At 49.8% G+C, this 20,132-nt stretch overlaps 1 protein-coding gene and 1 long non-coding RNA gene across 7 annotated transcripts in view; one reads left to right on the top strand and one right to left on the bottom strand.

Moving 5' to 3' along the window:
- The window catches only part of LOC115617125, a 21,981-nt gene continuing 1,849 nt past the window's right edge, over nucleotides 1-20,132 (bottom strand). Inside the window, exons 1-4 of one of the 6 annotated variants that reach the window (XR_003994500.1) lie at nucleotides 4,895-4,972; nucleotides 2,925-3,026; nucleotides 588-702; nucleotides 1-184 (exon numbers count right to left, since the gene is read on the bottom strand). This is a non-coding gene — a long non-coding RNA (uncharacterized LOC115617125). The other 5 variants (XR_003994504.1, XR_003994502.1, XR_003994501.1 and 2 more) reach the window with 5 other exon arrangements.
- CEL (carboxyl ester lipase) overlaps nucleotides 13,446-20,132 on the top strand; it is an 8,023-nt gene continuing 1,336 nt past the window's right edge. The window contains exons 1-10 of the mRNA XM_030507278.1: nucleotides 13,446-13,506; nucleotides 13,927-15,390; nucleotides 15,905-16,055; nucleotides 16,484-16,606; nucleotides 16,950-17,147; nucleotides 17,248-17,378; nucleotides 17,813-17,920; nucleotides 18,148-18,265; nucleotides 19,186-19,372; nucleotides 19,848-20,051. Of these exons, the coding sequence (XP_030363138.1) occupies nucleotides 15,325-15,390; nucleotides 15,905-16,055; nucleotides 16,484-16,606; nucleotides 16,950-17,147; nucleotides 17,248-17,378; nucleotides 17,813-17,920; nucleotides 18,148-18,265; nucleotides 19,186-19,372; nucleotides 19,848-20,051 (1,286 nt within the window). The 5' untranslated portion in view covers nucleotides 13,446-13,506; nucleotides 13,927-15,324. The remainder of the gene's footprint in view (nucleotides 13,507-13,926; nucleotides 15,391-15,904; nucleotides 16,056-16,483; nucleotides 16,607-16,949; nucleotides 17,148-17,247; nucleotides 17,379-17,812; nucleotides 17,921-18,147; nucleotides 18,266-19,185; nucleotides 19,373-19,847; nucleotides 20,052-20,132) is intronic.

Raw genomic sequence — 20,132 nt, forward strand, 5'->3', positions numbered from 1 at the left:
CAATACCACAGTAATTTGCTGTTACTGTGCTGTTACAAAAAGCTGTGACTGCCCAGTTCTGGAGAGGAAGTGCTCCTGGACTTGATGTTGGATTAAGAGTAATGACTGAGAGAGCTGGAACCCTCCTGGAACAGGCAGCAACAGGATTTACGGATGCACGTTCAACAATGCAAGTAGAGCGTGCCTGTGCAAGACAAGTGGACCATCTGTTTCAAAGACTGCTTTTCGTTAGGCAAGATCTTTACTATCAGATACACCAGAAGAAAACAGTAAACGTTATACAACTTCTTTGCCTCTATAAAATAATGAAGGGGATACAGCTCATTATCAGAAAGAACCGCGTTCCTCATAACGAAGGAATGCTTTCACATTTTCCACAGACACCCACAGCCTCCATCACACCCTCACCCGAGTCCACGCCCCTTGTCCCTCATTGGCCCACCCCAACAGAGGCCTCGCCTCCTGGTACCACCCATCCCTTAGCCTAAACCACACCCACCCCCCTACATTAGCCCCTCCCACAGCACAGACCACGCCCCCAGGCCTTTATTAACCCCGCCTTGGCCTCACACCCAGCCCAGACCCACCGTAATGGGATCATTAAGTGATCGCTATGGGGTCTCTACGAGTCTCTAGCGGTCGCTGTGCGTCTCTGTGGGATGTCTGTATGGATTGTGGGGCTCTATGACTTTCTCCGGGTTGCTATGGGGCATTTAAAAACAAAAAAAAGTTATTTAAAAAGAAGAGACTAAAAAGCAAATAAATCTGAAGAAAAAAATGAATAAAAAAGCAAATAAAGCTGAATAAAACTGCGTAAAGACAATAAAAAGCAAAAGTGAAGAATGGGATTATAAATTATTACAAAGCAAATAAAGAGGAATAAAAGTGAACAAGCCTGAATGAATCTCGAATAAAAGTGAATGAAAGTTCATAAAAATGAATGAAAGCAAATCAAAAAACGATTGGTGTGGGGGTACTTATGGGGCGCGACAGGGTAATTGGGGCCCCTATGTGGTGCCATGGTGGCTGACGGTGCTGCTGCTGCTGCTGTCATCGCAGTCCTGGTGACGTCATGACACCCTAAGTCAATAAAAGCCGTGGGGTGTGTGTTGTGCGTCTATAGGGAACTATGGGGTGGGGGTGGGGGGTCTATGGGGTGCTGTGTGGCAGTAGAGGGTGTCTATGGGGCTCTAGGGCTTGTCATGGGGCCATGTGTGGGTACATAGGGTATCTAGGAGTTGCTGTGGGTCTCTATGGGGTGTCTATAGGGAGTCTATGGGGTGCTGTGGATGGCTGGGGACTGTCTATGGGTCACTATGTGATGTTTATGGGTGCCTCTACGTAACTATGGTGTGTCCATGAGTTGCTAAGAGTTGCTCTGGGATGTCTACGGGTCGCTCTGGGACCCTACGGGATGTCTACATCCCGTACAGGCTATGCGGCTGAGGGAGTCTATAGGGGATCTACTGTCCTCTGTGGGGCTCTAGGAGGTGTCCATGGGTTGCTCTGGGTCACTAAGGGATACCTAAAAAAAAAAGTTAATATAAGTGACTAAATGAAATCTGAAGAAAACTGGAAAAAAGTGAATAAAAAGTGCATTAAAGTGAATAAAGTGGTTAAACAGTGAATAAAACTGAATAAAAGTGAACAAGCCTAAATAAAACTCAAATAAAAATGAATGAAAGTCAATAAAAAAAATTTGATTGGTGTTGGGGTACTTACGGGGCGCGGGGGGGCAGTGGGAGCCCCATGGGGCACTTGGGGACCCCCCCATGGGGCTTCTGGGGACCCCTATAGGGTGCCATGCTATTGATGATGCTGATGATGTCATCACGGTCCTGGTGACATCACAACACCATAAGTCAATAAACACTGAGGCATGTGTTGTGCACCTATAGAGAACTATGGGGCAGCAGGGAGGGTGCTATGTGGGAGTGCAGGGTGTGTATAGGGCTCTATGGGTTGCCATGGGGCCACGTGTGGGTCTATAGGGCATCTAGCAGTTGCTGTGTGTCTCTATGGGGTGTCTATGGGCGGCCGTGGCATGCTACAGGGTGTCCAGGACTTGCTATAAGGTGTCTATGGGGTATCTGTAGGTCGGTCGCAGTGGGTCATTATGGGGATCTATGAGTCTCTACGGGGCATCTGTGAGTCACTTTGGAGTATCCATGGGTTGCTGTGGGGTGTCTATCGGTCACTGTGACTCTCTATGGGATGTCTATAGGGTGTCCATGGGGTGCTGTGGATGGCTATGGGATGTCTATGGGTCGCTAGGGGCTGTCTGCGGGTGTCTGGAGATCACTATGGCATGTCCATGCTTCTTCAAGAGTTCATGTAGGGTGCCTACGGGTCGCTCCGGCACCCTCTGGGATATCTATAGGGAGTCTATGAGGCTGGGGGGGGCATATATGGGATCTACTGGAGTCTATGGGGCTCTATGAGGTGTCCACGGGTTGCTCTGGGTCACTACAGGGTATCTAAAAAAAAAATGTTACTAAAATTGACTAAGACAAATCTGAAGAAAATTGAATAAAAAGCGAGCAAAAAGCGAGCAAAAAGCGAGCAAAAAGCGAGCAAAAAGCGAGCAAAAAGCGAGCAATCATGCAGACAACTCAAAAGTGAATGGAAGTTTAAAAAAAAAAGAATGAAAGTGAATAAAAAAATCGACTGGTGTTGGGGTACTTAGGGGTTGCAGGGGGGTAGTGAGGGCCCTATGGGGCACTGTGTCATTGATGATGCTGATAATGTCATCACAGTCCTGGTAACATCATGACGCCAGGAGCCAATAAAAGCTGGGGGACACGCGTTGTGGGTCTATAGGGCACCATGGGGATGGGGGGGTGTGTATCTATGGGTCGCCGTGGGGTATATATGGGTGCCACTGGGTCGCCATGGGGCAGTGTGGGGCTGGCTGTGGGTCTCACCTTTGCGGGGGGCTCAGGTCCATCCTGGGGCGTGGGCCGGGCCCAGTGCAGTTGCTCCAGCTCCATTAAACTGGATTGCAGTTAAATAAAACAGGCATAAAGCTGAAAAGGGAATAAACACCAATGAAAGTGAATAAACCTTAATAAAACTCAAGTGAACTAAATGTGAATGAAAAAGAAGAAAAGGGAAGAAATCTGAACAAATCTCCAAGAAAAGGGAATAAAACTGAATTGAAGATCACTCAAAGGAACTAAAAAGCAAATACATCTGAATAAAACAGCATAAAAGTGAAGTAAAAGCGAATCAAAAGCAAGTACATGGGAGTTCAAGAGGGACTAAAGGTGAATAAAAAGCCTGAAGAAACCTGCATAAAGCTTGTGGAGAAAAGCTGTGGCCTTGCCAAAAATACACAAATACACTGCTGACAACAGGGACAAAGTGCAGAAGCATAGAATAGACACGTATCGGTCGCTGAGGGTCTCTATGGGATGTCTCTAGGCTGTCTATCAGGCTGAGGGTGGCCTCCTGGCAATCTAGGGGGCAGTCTATGGGGCTCTATGGGCTCTTTTTGAGTGTCCATGGCGTGCTGTGCCTGGCTACGGCATGTCTATGGGTCTCTGTAGGTCACTATGGCGTGTCCTATGTAGGTCACTATGGCTCATCAAGTGTTGTTGTGCTGCGTCTATGGGTCGTTCTGGAACCCTACGGGATGTCTGTAGGGAGTCTATGAGGCTGGGGGGGCCTATACGGGATCTTCCGGGCTCTATGGGGCTCTATGAGGTGTCCAGGGGTTGCTCTGGGTCACTACGGGGTATCTAAAAAAAAAAAATCTTCTGAGAAGTGACTAAGCCAAATCTGAAGAAAACAGAATATAAAGTGAGCAACAAGTGAGCAAAAAGAGAAAGAAAGTCTGAAAAAAAAAAAAGAATGAAAATTAATTAAAATACCGACTGCAAATGGAGAACCCTGAACCAGGTGTGCCTGGTGGAGATCTCCCTTTGTTCGAATAAAGCTTTAAACCTCACTCTGCCTCATGAGCTGTTATGGAAATCAGGTTTTCCCGACACGGCTGAATAAAAAGTGATTAAAAGTGAATTTAAGTGAATAAAAAATTGAGTAAAAGCAAGTAAAAGTGAATATGCCTCAATAAAAAGTGAACAAATGCAAACAGAAGTGATTAGAAATTGGGGAAAAAAACCCACCAAAACCTGAAAAAAGTGCCTAAAAAGCGAATATAACGTGAATGAAAAGAGAAAAAAATTTAATATAGTGACTAAAAGTCAGCATAAAGTGAACAAAACTCAATAAAAAACTGCATAAGGGAATAAAGTGAACAAAAGTGATAATATCTCGACTAAAACTCAAATAAATTTATGTAGTCGTACATAAACGTAAAGTAAAATTTAATTAAATGCACTGATGAACCATGAGCCCCCTAGTCCCCCCCCGCCGCTCCTGCCGCTGGCACCGCCCCTGCCCTTGCCGCTCCTGCCTCCCTCCCGCGGTTTCCGCCGCTGCCTCCCCCGCCGCCCCATTCACTTCCTCGCCCACCGCCGCTCCTGCTGCCGAGGCCGCCGCCGCTCCTGCTGCCCCTGCCTCCGCCCATCCCGCCGTACAGTTCCTCCAGCCGCTCCCCCCCCGCCCCGCTATTGCCGCGGGCACTGCCGCTGCCGCCGCTCTGGCCACCGCCTCCCCCCCGCCGGCTCCCGATGCCACCGCCCCTTTTGCTTCCTCGCCCGCTGCTGCCTCCGCCCCTCCCCCGTGCCGCTCTTGCAGCCGGCGCCGCCCCTGCCCTTGCCGCCCCTCCTGGTCGCGCCGCCGTTCCCATCTACCACTCCAGCCGCCGCCGCCCTCCCCGCCGCTTCTGCTGCTGCTGCTGCTGCTGCTGCTGCTGCCGCCGCCGCCGCCGCCACCCCCGCCGCTGCCCCTGCCACCCCCCCACCGCCGCTCCCGCCGACCCTTTTATTACCTCGCCCGCCGCTGCGCCTGCTCCGGAGACCGCCACTGCCTCCGCCCCTGACGCTGCCGCCGGAAAAATACCTCCCCCTTCCGCCCCCCTTACCAACCCCCCCCCCCCCCCAACACCGCCCCTTTTATAACCTCGCCCGCCTCACAGCCAATCACTGCGCCGCTCGCCTCACAGCGAGGGCGGGACATGGAGGCGGCGGGACAGCATCGTCCAATCCCTTGTTGCGGAGATTGCAGGGGGGGTAGTGGGGGCCCTGTGGGGCACTGTGTCATTGATGATGCTGATGATGTCATCACTGTCCTGGTGATATCATGATGCCAGGAGTCAACAGAAGCTGGGGGCCATGTGTTGTGGGTCTATAGGGCACCATGGGGATGGGGGATGGGGGGGGTGTGCATCTATGGGTCGCTGTGAGGGACACGGCATGGCAGCAGCGAGCGGCAATACTAATGGGTCCTGGGGTGCAAGATTAAAATCACAATCCTTTTGCCCCAAGGAGCAGCTCTTTACTTCATTACTTTCATAACTGCCATTTACACAGGTACACATACCCCTAAGAGGGGGGGGGGGGGCTCTGCCTGAAAGAGACTGGGGGACAGCACCCCCAACAAGCCAGTGGCCGCCTGGCCCCTCAATCCTTCCCGGGACGGCCCCCCCGCCGCTGTCATTGGCCACTACCCCCCGCGGTCATCATTGGCTGCCGCGCCCGTCAATCACTCCCGAGACGCCCCCCCCCCTCTGTCGTTCCCATTGGCTGCCGCGCTCAGCGCCACACCACACCCCCCTCAATTACCTCCACCTGCAGTACAGAATTTTGGACACGGGATGGCAGCAGCGAGTGGCGCCCGAAGCCACATCGCCCCACCACCACCACCACCGCCTGCAGTATCAAGTTTTGGACACAGGATGGCAGCAGCAGCACCATAGAAATCCCAAACACACGTTTTTCTCCCCCAAAAATGCTGCAGATTCCCCCCGCCACCGCTTTGCAGACCCAGAATCAGGGGTTTGGAGTATTTTTGGGCCACCACAGCGTGTTGAGCATCACGAAACGTCTGCAACAAGTCATCCGAAAAACAGAAATCCCAAGTTATATTTCTGCATGTTAAAAAAAACAACCAAACCAACCGAACCAAAAACCTACTACGAAACAAACCAGAACAGCTTTTACCACAAAAACCGTCTGTTTCTTCTGAACATCTGAACTCTTACAAACAGTTCCTTTCCTCTTTTATTGCAAAGCTATTTTCTAGCTATCATTTAACAGTTAACTGCACAGACACTTCTTTTAGGAAGAGAAAACTCAAAGAAGCTTTGCAGAGGCATAACACGCTCCGCAACGGATCTTATGTTGAGTATGTGTCTTTAAATCTTTCATAGAAAAAAACAGAGGAGAGTGGGCACGTTCTTTATGTCATTTTTAAAGCCCATACTACAAGCACCTTAGGAAAAGCGCAGACACACATCATAGACGTACCTTGCGTCGCAGACCACAATGGATTCTTCCCTCAGTTTTGTCCTTCCATGGCAAAAGAAAGGGTGACTATGGTGAAATGGTGGCACTTGACATCCAGCTGGGAGAGGGAAAAAATACACCAAAACCAAAACCTTTACCATCAAGCTAGGTGGGAGCCTGTCCTGGGTTCAGCTGTAACAGTTGTTTTTCTCCTTCTTAGTAGCTGGTGCAGTGCTGCGTTTTCGACTTCAGTCTGAGAACAGTGCTGATAACACACCGATGCTTCTAGTTGTTGCTAAGTAATGCTTACTCTGATCAAGGACTTTTTCAGTCTCATGCTCTGCCAGTGAGGAGGGGCATGGGAAGCTAGGAGGAAGCGGAGACAGGACACCTGACCCAAAGTGGCCAAAGGGGTATTCCATACCACAGGATGTCATGCTCAGTATAGAAACTGGGGGGAGTCACCCGGAAGGCCCAGATTACTGCTAAGGTTGGGCTGGGTGTTGGTCGGTCAGTGGTGAGCGATCGCATTGTGCATCACTTGTGTTTATTGTTTTCTTTTCCTTTTCCCCTTTTAGTTTTATAATCTCTCCCCTTGTTATTTCCCTTATCATTATTGTTATTGGTGGTAGCAGTAGTAGTTTTGTATTGTACCTTAGTTACTGGACTGTTCTTATCTCAACCCGTGGGATTTACATTCGATTCTCCTCCCCATCCCTCCGGGAGTTGCGGGGTAGGAAGAAGGGAGGGAGTGTGTGAGCTACTGCGTGGTTCTGGGTTACTGGCTGGGCTTCAACCACGACAGAGTCTAAAGCTTCCTTTTTTTGTGAAGGTTACGACTGAGCAGAGCAAAAAAGTATTTTGCACCATCTTTGGTACAGTCAAAGAGAGAGATGGAGCAGGAAAACAGAGGGTGCGGGATATGGGTATAAAGAGATGGGGGGGGAAAAGGAGAGGAAGAAGAACGGAGAGACGAGGAAGTGGTGAGGCACAGGGCATGCAGACAAAGAGAGAAAAAGGAGAGAGGGAAGAGGACAAAGGGATCAAGAAGTAAAGAAAGGGTCAGATTTGTAAGAAGTGACCAAGAAGGAAAAAAACCTAAAACCAGAAATGGGCAGAGGACAGAGAAGGAGGAAGAGAGAAAAGGGGCCAGGGAGCAGGACAGAGGAGGAGAGAAAGGGAAAAAGGGAGAGGCTGGATGGAGAGGCATAGCAAGGAATGAGGGGGCAGGCAGCGGGCAGAGAAGGAGAGACAGAAGTAATGGGGGCAGGAAGCATGACAGAGTGACAGTGAGCAGGACAGAGGTGGAAAGAAGTATCGGGGCAGAAGGAAAAGAAAGACAGAGATAAGGACCAGGACACGGCGATACAGAGAGATTAAAAAATGGACAAGGAGGCAGGACAAAGTGAAAGACAGGGAGCGGTAAGCCAGGACCCCAGCATGGCCCACAGGGACCCTAAATACCACACAGAGACACTCAAGTGCCCCATAGGAACCCCAAATCACCCATAGAAACAGCCAAGTGCCCCATAGGGTCCCTCAAAACCCAACAGGGACCCCATGTTTCCCATAGAGACCCTCAAGTGGCCCATAGGGTCCCCCAAGTGCCTGATGAGACCCCAGATTCCCCACAGGCCACAAATACACCATAGAGACCCCCAACTGACAAACAGGTACCCCAAAGAGACCCCTTAGTGTCCCATGGAGATCCCCAAGAACCCAGTAGGAACCTCTAATACCCCACAGGGACCCCCAAGAGCCCAATACAGATAGGAAGTGCCTCAGAGGGACCTGATATACCCCTAGCAACCCCTACGTTCCCCACAGAATCCTCTAAGTGCCAGACAGGGATCCCAAATACCCTGTAGGGACCACCAAATGCCCCACAGGGACTCCCAAGTACCCCATAGAGATCCTCAAGTGTCCCATAGGGACCTCCAAGGGCCCCATAGGTACTCCAAATACCCTATAGAGACCCCCAATACTTATAGGAACCCCCAGATGCCCCATAGAAACCCACAAGTGCTGCATAGGGACCCCCAATAACCCATAGTGCCCCCTAGGGACCTGAAATTCCCCATAGGGATGCCCAAGTGCTCCATATGGATACAGATACACCATAGAGGCCCCCAAGTGCCCCATAAGTATCCCAAATACTGCATAAAGATCCCCCCTGCCCCATGGAGACCCCCAAGAGCCCAATAGGGACCCCAGAATGTCCCATAGGGACCCGAAATAAGCCATAGAGATGCCCATGTGTCCTGTAGGGTTCCCCAGATGCCCTGTAGGGTTTCCTAAGTGCTGTATAGTGGCACCAAAAGCCCCATAGATCCCCAGCTGTCCCATAGAGATCCGTAAATGACCCACAGGGGTAGCTGAATACCCCACAGAAACCCCCTAGTGCCCATGGAGACCCCAAATAACCCATAAGGGTCACCGAATGTTCCATAGGGATCCCAAATCACCCATACAGACCCCCAAGTGCCCCAGAGGAACCACTAAGCAACCCTTAGGAACCCCTAAGTGTCCCATAGGGTCCCTAAATACCCTATAGAGACCTCCAAGTGCCCCACAGGGTCCCCAAAGTGCCAGATAAGGACTCCAAATACCCTATGGAGACCCCCAAGAGCCCAATAGGCCCACCCAAGTGCCCCATAGGGACCCCAAGAGCACAACAGAGAACCCCAGATGCCTCATAGGGATCCCAAGTAACCTATAGAGATCCCCAAGTGCCACATAGGGACCCTTAACTGCCCTATGGGGACCCCTAAATGCCCTACAGAGACCCCTAAGTGCCCCATAGTGATGCCAAATACCCCATAGAGGCCCCCCTAGTGCCACTTGGAGACCCCCAAGAGCACAATAGGGACCTCCAATACCCCATAGGGACCCTCGAATGCCCCATAGGGACCCCCAAGAGCCCAAGAGGGAATGCATGTGCCCAATAGGGACCTGAAATCAGCCATAGAGACAACCAAGTGCCCCATAGGGACCGCAGATAACCCATAGGGACCCCCAAGTGGTTCATAGAGACCCCAAGTGCCCCACAGGGACCCCTGAGTACTCCATAAGGACTCCCATAGGTACCCCAAATACTCTGCAGAGACCCACAAGAGCCCAGTAGGACCCCCCACGTGCCACAGAGGGAGCCCAGAGAACTCATGGAGACCCCCAGATGTCCATTAGGAACCCAAAATGACCCATAGAAACCCCCAAGTGCCCCATAGAGATCCCCAACCATCCCATAGGGACCCGCAAGTGCCCTACAGGGACTCCTAAGTGCTCTGTAATGACCAAAAAAACCTCATAGAGACCCTCTTGTGCACAATAGCGAACCCAAATACCCGGTAGGGGCTGCCAAGTGCACCGTAGGGGTAGAAATACACCATAGAGACCCCCAAGTGCCCCATAGGGACCCTTAAGTGCCCTACAGGAAAACCTAACTGGAGCGTGCGGCAGCCTGTGGTTGTCCCAGCTCCTTGAACTTGAGAAAGTGGCTGCCTGTAGCAGCGGCAGAACTGCTGCTGCCCGAAGGGGAAAGGCACAGCTTGGCTTAAAGCTCCCTGGCCTGCCCGTGTCCCGTGCAGAGTCTGACCCTCTGCAGACTGCTCAGGAGCTGTCGTCAGGGTGTAGCGGTTTCTCCAACAACCAAGTCAAGTCAGACAGACCAAAAGGCAAGAGAAAGGGCCTGCTGGGTGCCTTGAGAGGCAGAATTGCTGCAGATTGTGCTGCACACAGCTCTCCTGCTCTTTGTTTCTGGCAGAGTTACTTCCTGGAGGCATGGCACAAGTACTGCTGCCTACGGAGCAAAAGGCACTATAAAGCAGCAATGAAGAACAAGGTTGGCCTATCACATTGGTAGAAACAAAGCAGAGACCCTAAAGCATTAGTCAGGCAGGGCTTGCAACTAGACTTGTGTTGTGCTTGAACCACAGCCAGCAACTAGAGTTCCACACAACTGCTCGCATCTCTGCCATGTGGGATGGGGGAGAGAATCAGAAGGGTAGAAAGGAGAAAACTCCTGGCTTGAGATAAAAAAACAGTTTAACAACAACCACCAGCAGCAGCAACCACAAAAATCCCAAACAGGATTTTTTTTCTACCCCCAAGTTGTGTGGGTATCCCCTCCCCTTCTCCCTTCTAGACCCAGAATCAGGGGGATTGGAATATTTTTGTGCCATGGCAGCAGCTCCTGCCATGAAAAGTCGCTGTTTGGGGGAATTGTCCTTTAATCAAGATGGGAAAAGGGAGGAAAGGAAAAGGGAGGAAAGGAAAAGGGGGAAAAGGGGCAGCTTCTCAAGGTAGTTTTACATTTTCACCAGTTATTTAGAGGGTGGGGGTGAGTTTTTAAGTCCGCACTATAAATACGGTTTATTTGCATTTTAAAAACCTTATATGGCATAGCTGTTTAGAGATATATATATTTAGGGTATATATATTTTATATATATTATGTACTTACACTTACAAATTTTCAGGCATTCTTGGGCTGTTACCCCCCCTTTCTTCGGAGGACCCCCCATCCTCTAATCACCCGTTCCTCTGCCAAATCATTGCCACACCCCAGTAATACTGGGGTGCCCCAAATGATACCACCACTGCTCAGATTCTCCCCCACCTTTTCATCAGACAAAAAAAAAAAAAAGGCAAAAAATGAGCAAAACTGTCCCAAACAGCAGCTCATTACTTTAATAATTGTCACTTACAGATGTACATACAACCCTAAAAAAAAGGAGGCTTAGCTAGAAAAAGAATGGGGGGACAGCACTGCAAACACTTGCAGCACCTACAGGCCCTTATCCCTTAATGGACACTCCCGTTGACTATTTTTATCGGCCAGATATACAACACCGGTTAGTGCCTTCTCTCACAATGTAGCATATAGCTGTGTTGGTTCTGGAATGAACAGGTAGTGAAACGTTTTGCGGGTTTGATATATACATCTACTTGAGGTAAGACTTCAAGTTAAGATTTCATCACTTGAAGATGCCTCCAATCCGTTCCGACGTCAGTGTTATTATAGGATCTCTGCTCTTGAAGCATCAGAGCAGCACTAAATACCTAATTCATGTATTTCTCCTGTTTAAGCTGATGCCTTAGTCTGTTTTACCTCTCTTGATTTGGCACAGCAGAAGCAGGCATGCTTCAGAAACTGCCTGGACAGCAGAAACCCCAGCAAAAGTCCACTTGAGGACTTGCCAGGTGAGAAGAGCTGGTGATCTGGTGAAGATGACGGCCTCCCCCAGCATGCTCCTGGAAGCACGGCATGCAGTGAGCCCGGCTTTCTGCCTGCTTCCAGCGGGCTGGAGCCTAGGGAGACTGCGCAGGAGTCAGGGCCATGTGTTCCTGTGACTGTGCTCACTGGACCTGTTCCCTCTTGGTCACCAGTTGGTTTTGCCAGAAGAACAATCTGTGAGATCTCCCACAAGAAACATATTTTGGTTTCTCACGGTGGTCCTTCATTGGCACTTAAAAAAAAAAAAAAAAAAGAAATACCGTATTTCTAGATTGATTTAATAATGCAAGATGCATTTCCATCTTGCCTTGTCTAGGGTTAGACTGGTTATTAGGAAAAATTTCTTCACCAGAAGGGTGGTCAGGCAGTGGAACAGGCTGCCCAGGGAAGTGGTGGACTTCATGGAATTCCATCATGGTGGTGGAATCCAAAAACCATGTAGACAAGGTCCTTAGTGACATGGCTTAGTGGTGGCCTTGGCAGTGCTGGGTAACGGTTGGACTTGATCTTTAAGGTCTTTTCCAACCTTGTTGATTCTATGATCCTATGTACCTACCGAGCAGCAGTAGCTACAGAGGAGCAAGTGCAGAGTGTGAAGTCTTTTGTGCTGCTAATGCATTTCATACAGAGCAGTGGGTAACCCCCTGAGCGTTTTCTGCCAGGCAGCGCAGAGACCTCTGTCATTGTGCAACTGTACATAGTTTTCATGTCGTCTTGCAGGGTTTTTCTTTTTTTTTTTAATTTAGACTTTCTTTCCTCACTGGTGTCACAAGATTCTTTTATGGTACCAGTATGTGATAGGGAGGTGGGGTGAAAGACAAACTGATCCATTGCTCATTCAGCCGAGTCCCTTGTCTTCTGAAATCTGGAACACAAGCTTCCATTTTCACATGTTTCCTGTGAAGGCCCCAGGCCTGTGTGTGCCTGCGCAAAAAGCAGACGCGATCCTTTCCCTGTTTCACAGGGAGGGATACAACAATCCCCAGGTGTCCGGAGAGAACCTCATTGGCCTGAGCAGGGCCCGTCGCCCACACAATGCTATCTTTGTGAACTTTGATGACAAAGAAATCCCAGCTAAACCACTGGATGCTGCTGTACAGACCTGGAAGAAAGTGTGCACAAATCCTGTGGATAAAAAGGTGGAGGAAGAGCTGAGAAAGGTACGTGCCTTACTCCTGGGCTGAGCGCTGTACTGCAGCATGCAGACCTCACTGAAAATTCTTGTGGTTGTAACTACTGCTACTCCTTTGAAGGTTTTGTGATTGTGTTTCCTGTTTAACCTTGTTATTGAGATATGGGCCTGTGTAATTAGGCCAGGGACCCAAATCCAGGCTTTTGGGTTCCATTCCTGTTCGATATCAGCTGTCCTTTGTGCCCTAAGCCAAATACACATTTGCTTTTTCTGTAATCTATCAAATGAGAAGGGCTGTACAGGCATATTCCATCAGGGATACGGGAATATTTGGTGTCCTGAACAGCTGCAGCTCCACTTGAAATGATGGATGAGATAATAATTTGTCAAGGCACGACAATGTCACATCAGGAATGTGAGTGAGTAGCATGCGTTTGAAATGCTGGCCAGGGCTCTGAAATAGTATTCCTTAGACTTGGCCATGTTCTGAAAACGAATTTTGCAATGTGCTTTCTGCAGAGCTCTCCAGCCCTTTTGAAGAGTAGACTGGCTGCTGGATGGACATTGTCTGTTTATCTGGGGATAAAAATGGCCAAATCCGTAGTCTTACTTATATAAAAAGTTTCATTAGATGCCATCGAGACCACTGTGTTCAGTTCCACGGTTGTTCCTGTATTATTTTAGATCTTTGAAGTCTGTCCTTTCTGGTCTCAGAATGCGGTAAAAGACAATATCAGTGTCCACCCAGATGAGCCTAAACTTCTTTTGCCGTATTTGGCCTATTACATGGTAAATCCATAAATCTGCCCTTGTGCCTATCTGAGACTGCTAGGAGGCAGAACAAGGGAGCAACAGATGGGTGTTGGTGGTTCTCTACATCTCATGCAGGACAGTAAGTCTCAGACCTTGGGACATAGCCTTCCCCTGCTCTGATGTTGCAAAGGGCAAGTTGAGGGAAATGACTTTCTGAGGTCATCTAATAAGTCCATGACATAGCTAGCATCCAGTCATTGCCATCAGATCACATCTCCCAAGTTAAAGGGTTTTATGGATCTGACACCTCTCCTCTCCCCACCTTGCTAAAGTCACAGTACCCCAAGGATCACCTTGCCTTTCACACAGCAGCCCACCACTTCTGTTACTGGGCTAGGGATATTCTGCAGGGTGCTAACCCTCTGTTCATTATTGGCTTTCTCTTTTCTCCTCTAGGTTATGCCCCTAATGACACACCCATGAAAGCAAAACGCAGTACATGTAACTACAGTCTGCCCATCACTGTCAAGAAGCCTGGTATGCTGTGCCTGCAGAAGGGCTTTCTTTGGTTAAACAAGCAGTGAAAATGGTGAAGAGCAGCTGGCGTATGAGTCTGCAGAGGATGAGGATGATGATGAGGAGGAGGAAGAGGACTTCAAGCCTTCTGATGGGAGTGAAAAAGAAAGGGAGACAGAAATTCTGGACTATGTGTGAACTCGGTGAGCAGTCTGGCTGCTGTTGGACTAACATCATCTCTGCTGTTGGTCCCTGAGAGCTGAGGGTTCAGCAACCGTGCCCAGGATATGGGAAAGCAGAACTTGTACTAAGATGACGATGATCTCTCTGCACTAACTGCGGTACTTGCTGATGGCTGTCATTCTTGATGTTAGGGAGCATTACCTGTATTTTCATAACTGCTGGCTAATAAGCCCTCAAGTAAAGCTCAACAAACTCCTAAGACAGAGCCCAGAATCCAAACCAGCTGGTAATATACCAGAAAAGAGGAGAAGTCGCATTCCCAAATCTCTCCACGTGCGGGAAGTGCACTTTAGCTGGCTTGGTGTCCATGTGGAAAATGGGAAATGTACATGAGGAGGGAGCACTCTTGTCCTGCCAGAGTCCCTAAGGCAGGTGCTGCCCTTCTGCTTGTCTAAGGGGAATGAAAATCCTGGGCCATGACTTGAGCATCGGGCCTCGCTGGTGACCTTGGAAATAAAGCCAGCAGGAAAGAACACTTTCTGGCAGTGAATAACTCCTTTGTACAGGATGTAGCATATATTGTCCTCACGAGCCAATGTGCTTCTCAAGCCAGCTTTGACTTCTCTGGTAGTTAGCAGGGACAGAAGGAAGCAGGCAATGGAGCAGAGCTTCAGGTCCACAGAGGTTGGCCACTCGTTAGTCTGCCACTGCCAGCTGGACTGGTACCACCCTGTCGCAGAAATTAAGGATCTGCTGGCATTTTCAGAGTCTTGTGTGTCATGAGTACAAGGTTTCTCATTAGTTGCCAATAATATGCTCTATTGCATGTTCGGTGTGTTTTCAGACTCTTGCGCTTGTGTGAGGCTTCTCAAAGCTTCAGCTTTTTTGGTGTTCTCTGGAGTTTTGTTAGACTGAGCTATTTCCTTAGGTTTGGCCTCCAGCCCACAAAAGGAACAGCTGCAGGGCTCTCACTCAGTGATGCCAGTCTACCTCAGCCATGGTGGGGCCTCAGCCTACTGAAGGACAAGTGTGTAGAGGCTCCCCTGGTTTAATTTAGAGCCAAGACTGGGTCATGGCATCGACACACGATGGCACTCCTAGCTATATATATGTGAGTCTCCATTTGGGGACTGGCTCCTCAGGTGTGTGCTCACCATGGCTCGCTGGGAGATCCTGTGCTTTGCTTTGTGCACCTGCCTTGTGGTAGCACAAGGTGCAACCGTAAGTACAAAAGCACTTTTTATGGCTTTGCAAGACATTTTGCCTGTTCCTGCCTGAATGAGCAAACTCCTGCTGCACCTGGTCTGGAGCCCATGAAGGAGAGCCTGCAGACTGTGACAGCCAAAGCAGAGTATTTTCCTGCCCTAAACATGGCAAAGGCTCTCAATAACATTTTTCCAAAAGTTCCTGCACAATTCTGTGTCAGGTCTGGCCTGCTTTACGTCTTCAGGCTGAAGGTCCTCACATTCTGCTATTTCTTTTTGGGAGAGCAGGGGAATTGCTGCTGCCTGTCTGCTCCAAAGGGCATCCTGTAGGACATCTGCACGGGCACATCTCCAGCAGCAGCTACTTGTCATTTCCCCAAGGTTCCAAGGGGACAGCTGGGGAAGGCAGGCTGTGAGCGGGTCTATCTGGGGGACTGGCCAGGGCAAGGTGTGGGTGCTGGCAACACGGTAAGCCAGAGGCATGAAGAACTGTGCAATGGATTTTCTCTTCTCCATGGTACCACATGTAGCTGGGTGTGGTGTTCACTGAGGGAGGTTTTGTGGAAGGCGAGAATAAAAGACTGGGACTCTTCGGGGACTACGTTGACATCTTCAGAGGGATCCCCTTTGCTGCCCCACCAAAGACTCTGGAAGACCCCAAACCTCATCCTGGCTGGGATGGTGAGATCCAGATTTTGAATGTCTTTGGTTTGGGGTTTTGTTTTTGCTTCTCTCTCTTTAGTCTGTTTTGACAAGCCAAAAATACTGTTGCTTGCTTTCATCTACTAAGCAGTGCTAAGGAAAAACTCTTAGTCTCATGTTGGGTCTTAAAGTCTGTGTCTAAGTGTTCCCAAGCAACTGAAGTAACCACATGACAAAACTGAAGCATGGAACCTCCATCTACCCCTCCCATGTCATGGCTGTCCAGAGCTAGTTAACATGGGAAAGGGTCCCACTTGGTCACTCCCGCAGACTGGTAAGAGTGGCTGGGGAGGTTTTGCTGCCTCTGCCCTGGACTCACAAAGGAGAGGATGGATAGATGGAAGCTTGGAACCAAAGATGGAGTTGATGCCTCTAACTAGGACCTGCTGTCTTCCCTCTCTTCTCAGGAACACTGCAGACAAAAGAATTCAAAAATCGCTGCATGCAGGTGACACTTACACAAACTGATGTCCGCGGGAGCGAGGACTGTCTCTATCTGAACATCTGGATCCCTCAGGGGAAGAAACAGGGTACGTGTATGGCAGAGACCTGGGGAGGAGATTCTCAGTTGACTTTCGTGGGCAAATTGCTCTGGAGCATCTCTTGGCAGCTACTTTCCCATAGTGGGCAACTGCAGGAGCACTGATTTTCAGAGGGAAAGGTGGGAGCCATGTGAACCAATGTCCCTCACCTGCAGCCTGTTGGGAGTTTCAGCCTCTTTACAGAATGTGGGCTTTCTTGGCCACAGGCCACAAAGCAGCATGTCTGTTCATGCTCAGGTGGAGTGATGCTCAGCAAGTGGGGATGGGGATGGATGGGCAGCACCTCTTAGCTATGTCGCATCTCACACTGCTTTTCTTCCTTGTCTCCCAGTCTCTACCAACATGCCAGTGATGATCTGGATCTACGGTGGCGCCTTCCTTCTAGGAGGGAGCCAGGGACCCAACTTCCTCAATAACTACCTTTATGATGGTGAGGAGATAGCCGTGCGGGGCAACGTGATCGTGGTGACCATCAACTATCGCGTGGGGCCCCTGGGCTTCCTGAGCACTGGAGATGCAAACTTGCCAGGTATCGTTGCTGCTCCCTCTTCACGGGACCCTGTCATGGGTCCCCCGCTTATCAGCTTTGCTTTGTCCTTGCTCAATGGTGGGTGCTCTCTGTTGCTCAGGGAACTATGGGCTGAAAGACCAGCACATGGCCATTGCCTGGGTGAAGAGGAATATCAAGGCCTTTGGGGGTGACCCAGAAAACATCACCATCTTTGGGGAATCAGCCGGTGCTGTCAGTGTCTCCCTGCAGGTGTGTTGTCCTTATCAGAGTCCACCAGAGCCGCTTCTTTTCTCTGCAAACAAGAGAAATGATCCCTTTGGCATTCTGCTGCTTTCCTCCACACACACCACCTGATTAACATCCTCTCCTGCTGGGGGTCAGCAATGCTCAGTCTCTTTGCTTTGTGGCTTCTCCTTCCTCTTCAGTTTAATCTGTCCCACTGCTGCACGGATGTGTCCTTGCTTTTGGGACCTCTGGTAAAATAGCATTTATTTGCCATAACGCCCTAGTCTGTTCTTCTCACCGTATCACCTTTTAACTGCTGAGACTGTTAAATAGGATGAGATCTGGAAGCTTCCCAGGGCCTGGTGCACAAGCTGTGAGGGGATCAGCCGGGTCTGGGAGGTGATGATCTCTCCAGCAGTTTGTACCTGAAACCCTCTTGTTTCTATTTTGCACTACAGATGTTGACCCCAAAGAACAAGGGCCTGTTCAGGAGAGCCATCAGCCAGAGCGGCGTTGGTCTCTGCAGCTGGGCCATTCAGAAGAACCCACTCACCTGGGCTAAGAAGGTAACATGGAAGTCTTGCCTGCGGGAATGGAAAAAAACAGAAAACCGATTCCCCAGAGAAGAGCATAACTAGCAAGGGATTCAGCAGGAGCCATGGTGCCAAACCGAGCTTTGGAAATGTGCTGCTTTGAGATTAAAACCAACCATTCCTCTGCCTCTGTGAAGCTAGTAATGAAATCTGGCTTCAGAAAGTAATGCTAGGAGGTTTCTCTCTCTCTCCTCCTGCAGCTTGGACAAAGTGTGGGATGCCCCACAGACAACACCACCGCCTTAGCCAACTGCCTGCGCATCTCCAGCCCCAAATCTTTGACACTGGCCTACCATATGGAGCTGATCAACTTGCCCTGTAAGTCCTCCAGCCCATGCTGTGGTAACTCTCCCACTCATAGAGACCCAGGGCTCTCTATGCCTTTGGTGGGACATGGGCAATTGCCAGAAGTGTTGAAGCAGTGCTTGCATCCTATAGAAAGGGACAATAATGATAGATCTTGCAGTAACCCTTCCACAGGCAGGTGCCCGTTGGGCTGCATGAACACTGTCCATCATGTAATGGCAGCAGAGGCAGAGGAATTATTAAAGGGCCATGTCTGAGCTCCAGAGCAACCGTTTGGGCTTTCTGTTCTGTGAAAGCAGCAAGGGCAATTCCAGAATGCAGCTTACAAACAAAAAAATAATTGACCACAATCCTGCATTTCTGAGTAACTGGGTGGAATGTAGGACTCTTACACCACATCGGGAATGCTTCTGCTTTTGTGCCTGTGGGGATTTCTTTACCAAGAAAACTGTCCTGCCCTTGCTCTCCTCATGCTTCCAGCAAATAGACTCAGTGTTTAGCTTTGGTCGGGTCAGAGAGCGGCTACACAGTAGCCGTGTGCAGCTGTACTGGCTGCAGTCAGCTGTCCTGGCAATGAGTGGGCACAGGCAGGTGAGATGAGGAGGAGAAATTCTGCTCTTCCCTACCTTTGGCTGGGCTTTTTGAGAAGGGACTGGGTGAAGGAGAGGAATTTTTGGTGTTACCTGCTCGTACTTGGCTGGCAGATCTCTTGCTTCCCCCCCCCCCCACCTACAGGCGTGAAATTAACTGAATGCAATCCTGTAGTCATCCTGCTTCTGGGTGACATCCTGCCCACGCTGAAGTCACTGCCCAAGCTCTTATTCACCTCAGCCTATTCCTTCTACAGTTCTTTGAGTCATGGGATATGCCATGACTCACACATCTGTCTTTTCTCAGCTCCTAATGGACTCTCTTTTTGCCTCGTGCTGCAGCTCCTGTGGTTCACACACTCGCCCTCATTCCTGTCATCGACGGAGACTTCCTCCCAGACATGCCAGAGAACCTCTTTGCCAATGCTGCTGACATTGACTATATCGCTGGAGTTAATGACATGGATGGACACATGTTTGCTGGCATTGATTTACCTGTTATCAACCGCCCACTTGTGAAAATCACTGAGTAAGTGAAGGATGCACTACCTTCAAAATAGGGTGTCACTCCAGGTTAGGCTGCCTAGGGAATATGGTGCCAAGTCCAGAGCCTTCAAGAGAAAGGGCCAGTTAGTGGAGAAGCTTCTCCATATACCTTTAAGGTCCCCCTGAACTCAGCACCAGTGATAGGCTTGGCAGCCCTGATGCTTTCTGTCCAAAGCAGGTACACGCCAGACATGCTAGGTGCCCACCCCATAAGACTCCTCTTTGGGGATGAAAGGAGCCTGTGGCCAATTTGGCCCCAAGCTGTTCTGCTAAGAAAGCTTGAAGCACATGCCCTCCGTCTAAGACCTGGAATGAAATCACTGGCTTTTATTCCACCAAACCATCACTAACTGCAGGGTTGGATCCAAATGCCAGTGAGGGCTGGGATCCATTTCCACGAGCCCTGCCCCACTTGAAGCTGCTGGTCTGTAATTAATTGATACTGCTTGTCTTTTCAGGGACGAGATCTATAATTTGGTCAAAGGACTTACTGTGGACAGGGGCGAGCGTGGAGCCAATGAGACATACAGTGTCTACACGCAAGCATGGGGCGAAAACCCAGACCAGGAGGTCATGAAGAAGACAGTGGTGGACCTGATTACTGACTACATCTTCCTGATTCCCACGCAGTGGGCACTGAATCTGCATCTGCAGAATGCCGGGTGAGCAGCTCAGCCCTGGCAGGAGCCCAAAGCCCACCTGGGAGCCAAAACACTGAGTTCCCGGCGTGGGTTAAAAGGACT

The sequence above is a fragment of the Strigops habroptila genome, chromosome 15, assembly GCF_004027225.2.
Source record: "Strigops habroptila isolate Jane chromosome 15, bStrHab1.2.pri, whole genome shotgun sequence".
Classification (NCBI taxonomy): Eukaryota; Metazoa; Chordata; class Aves; order Psittaciformes; family Psittacidae; genus Strigops; species Strigops habroptila.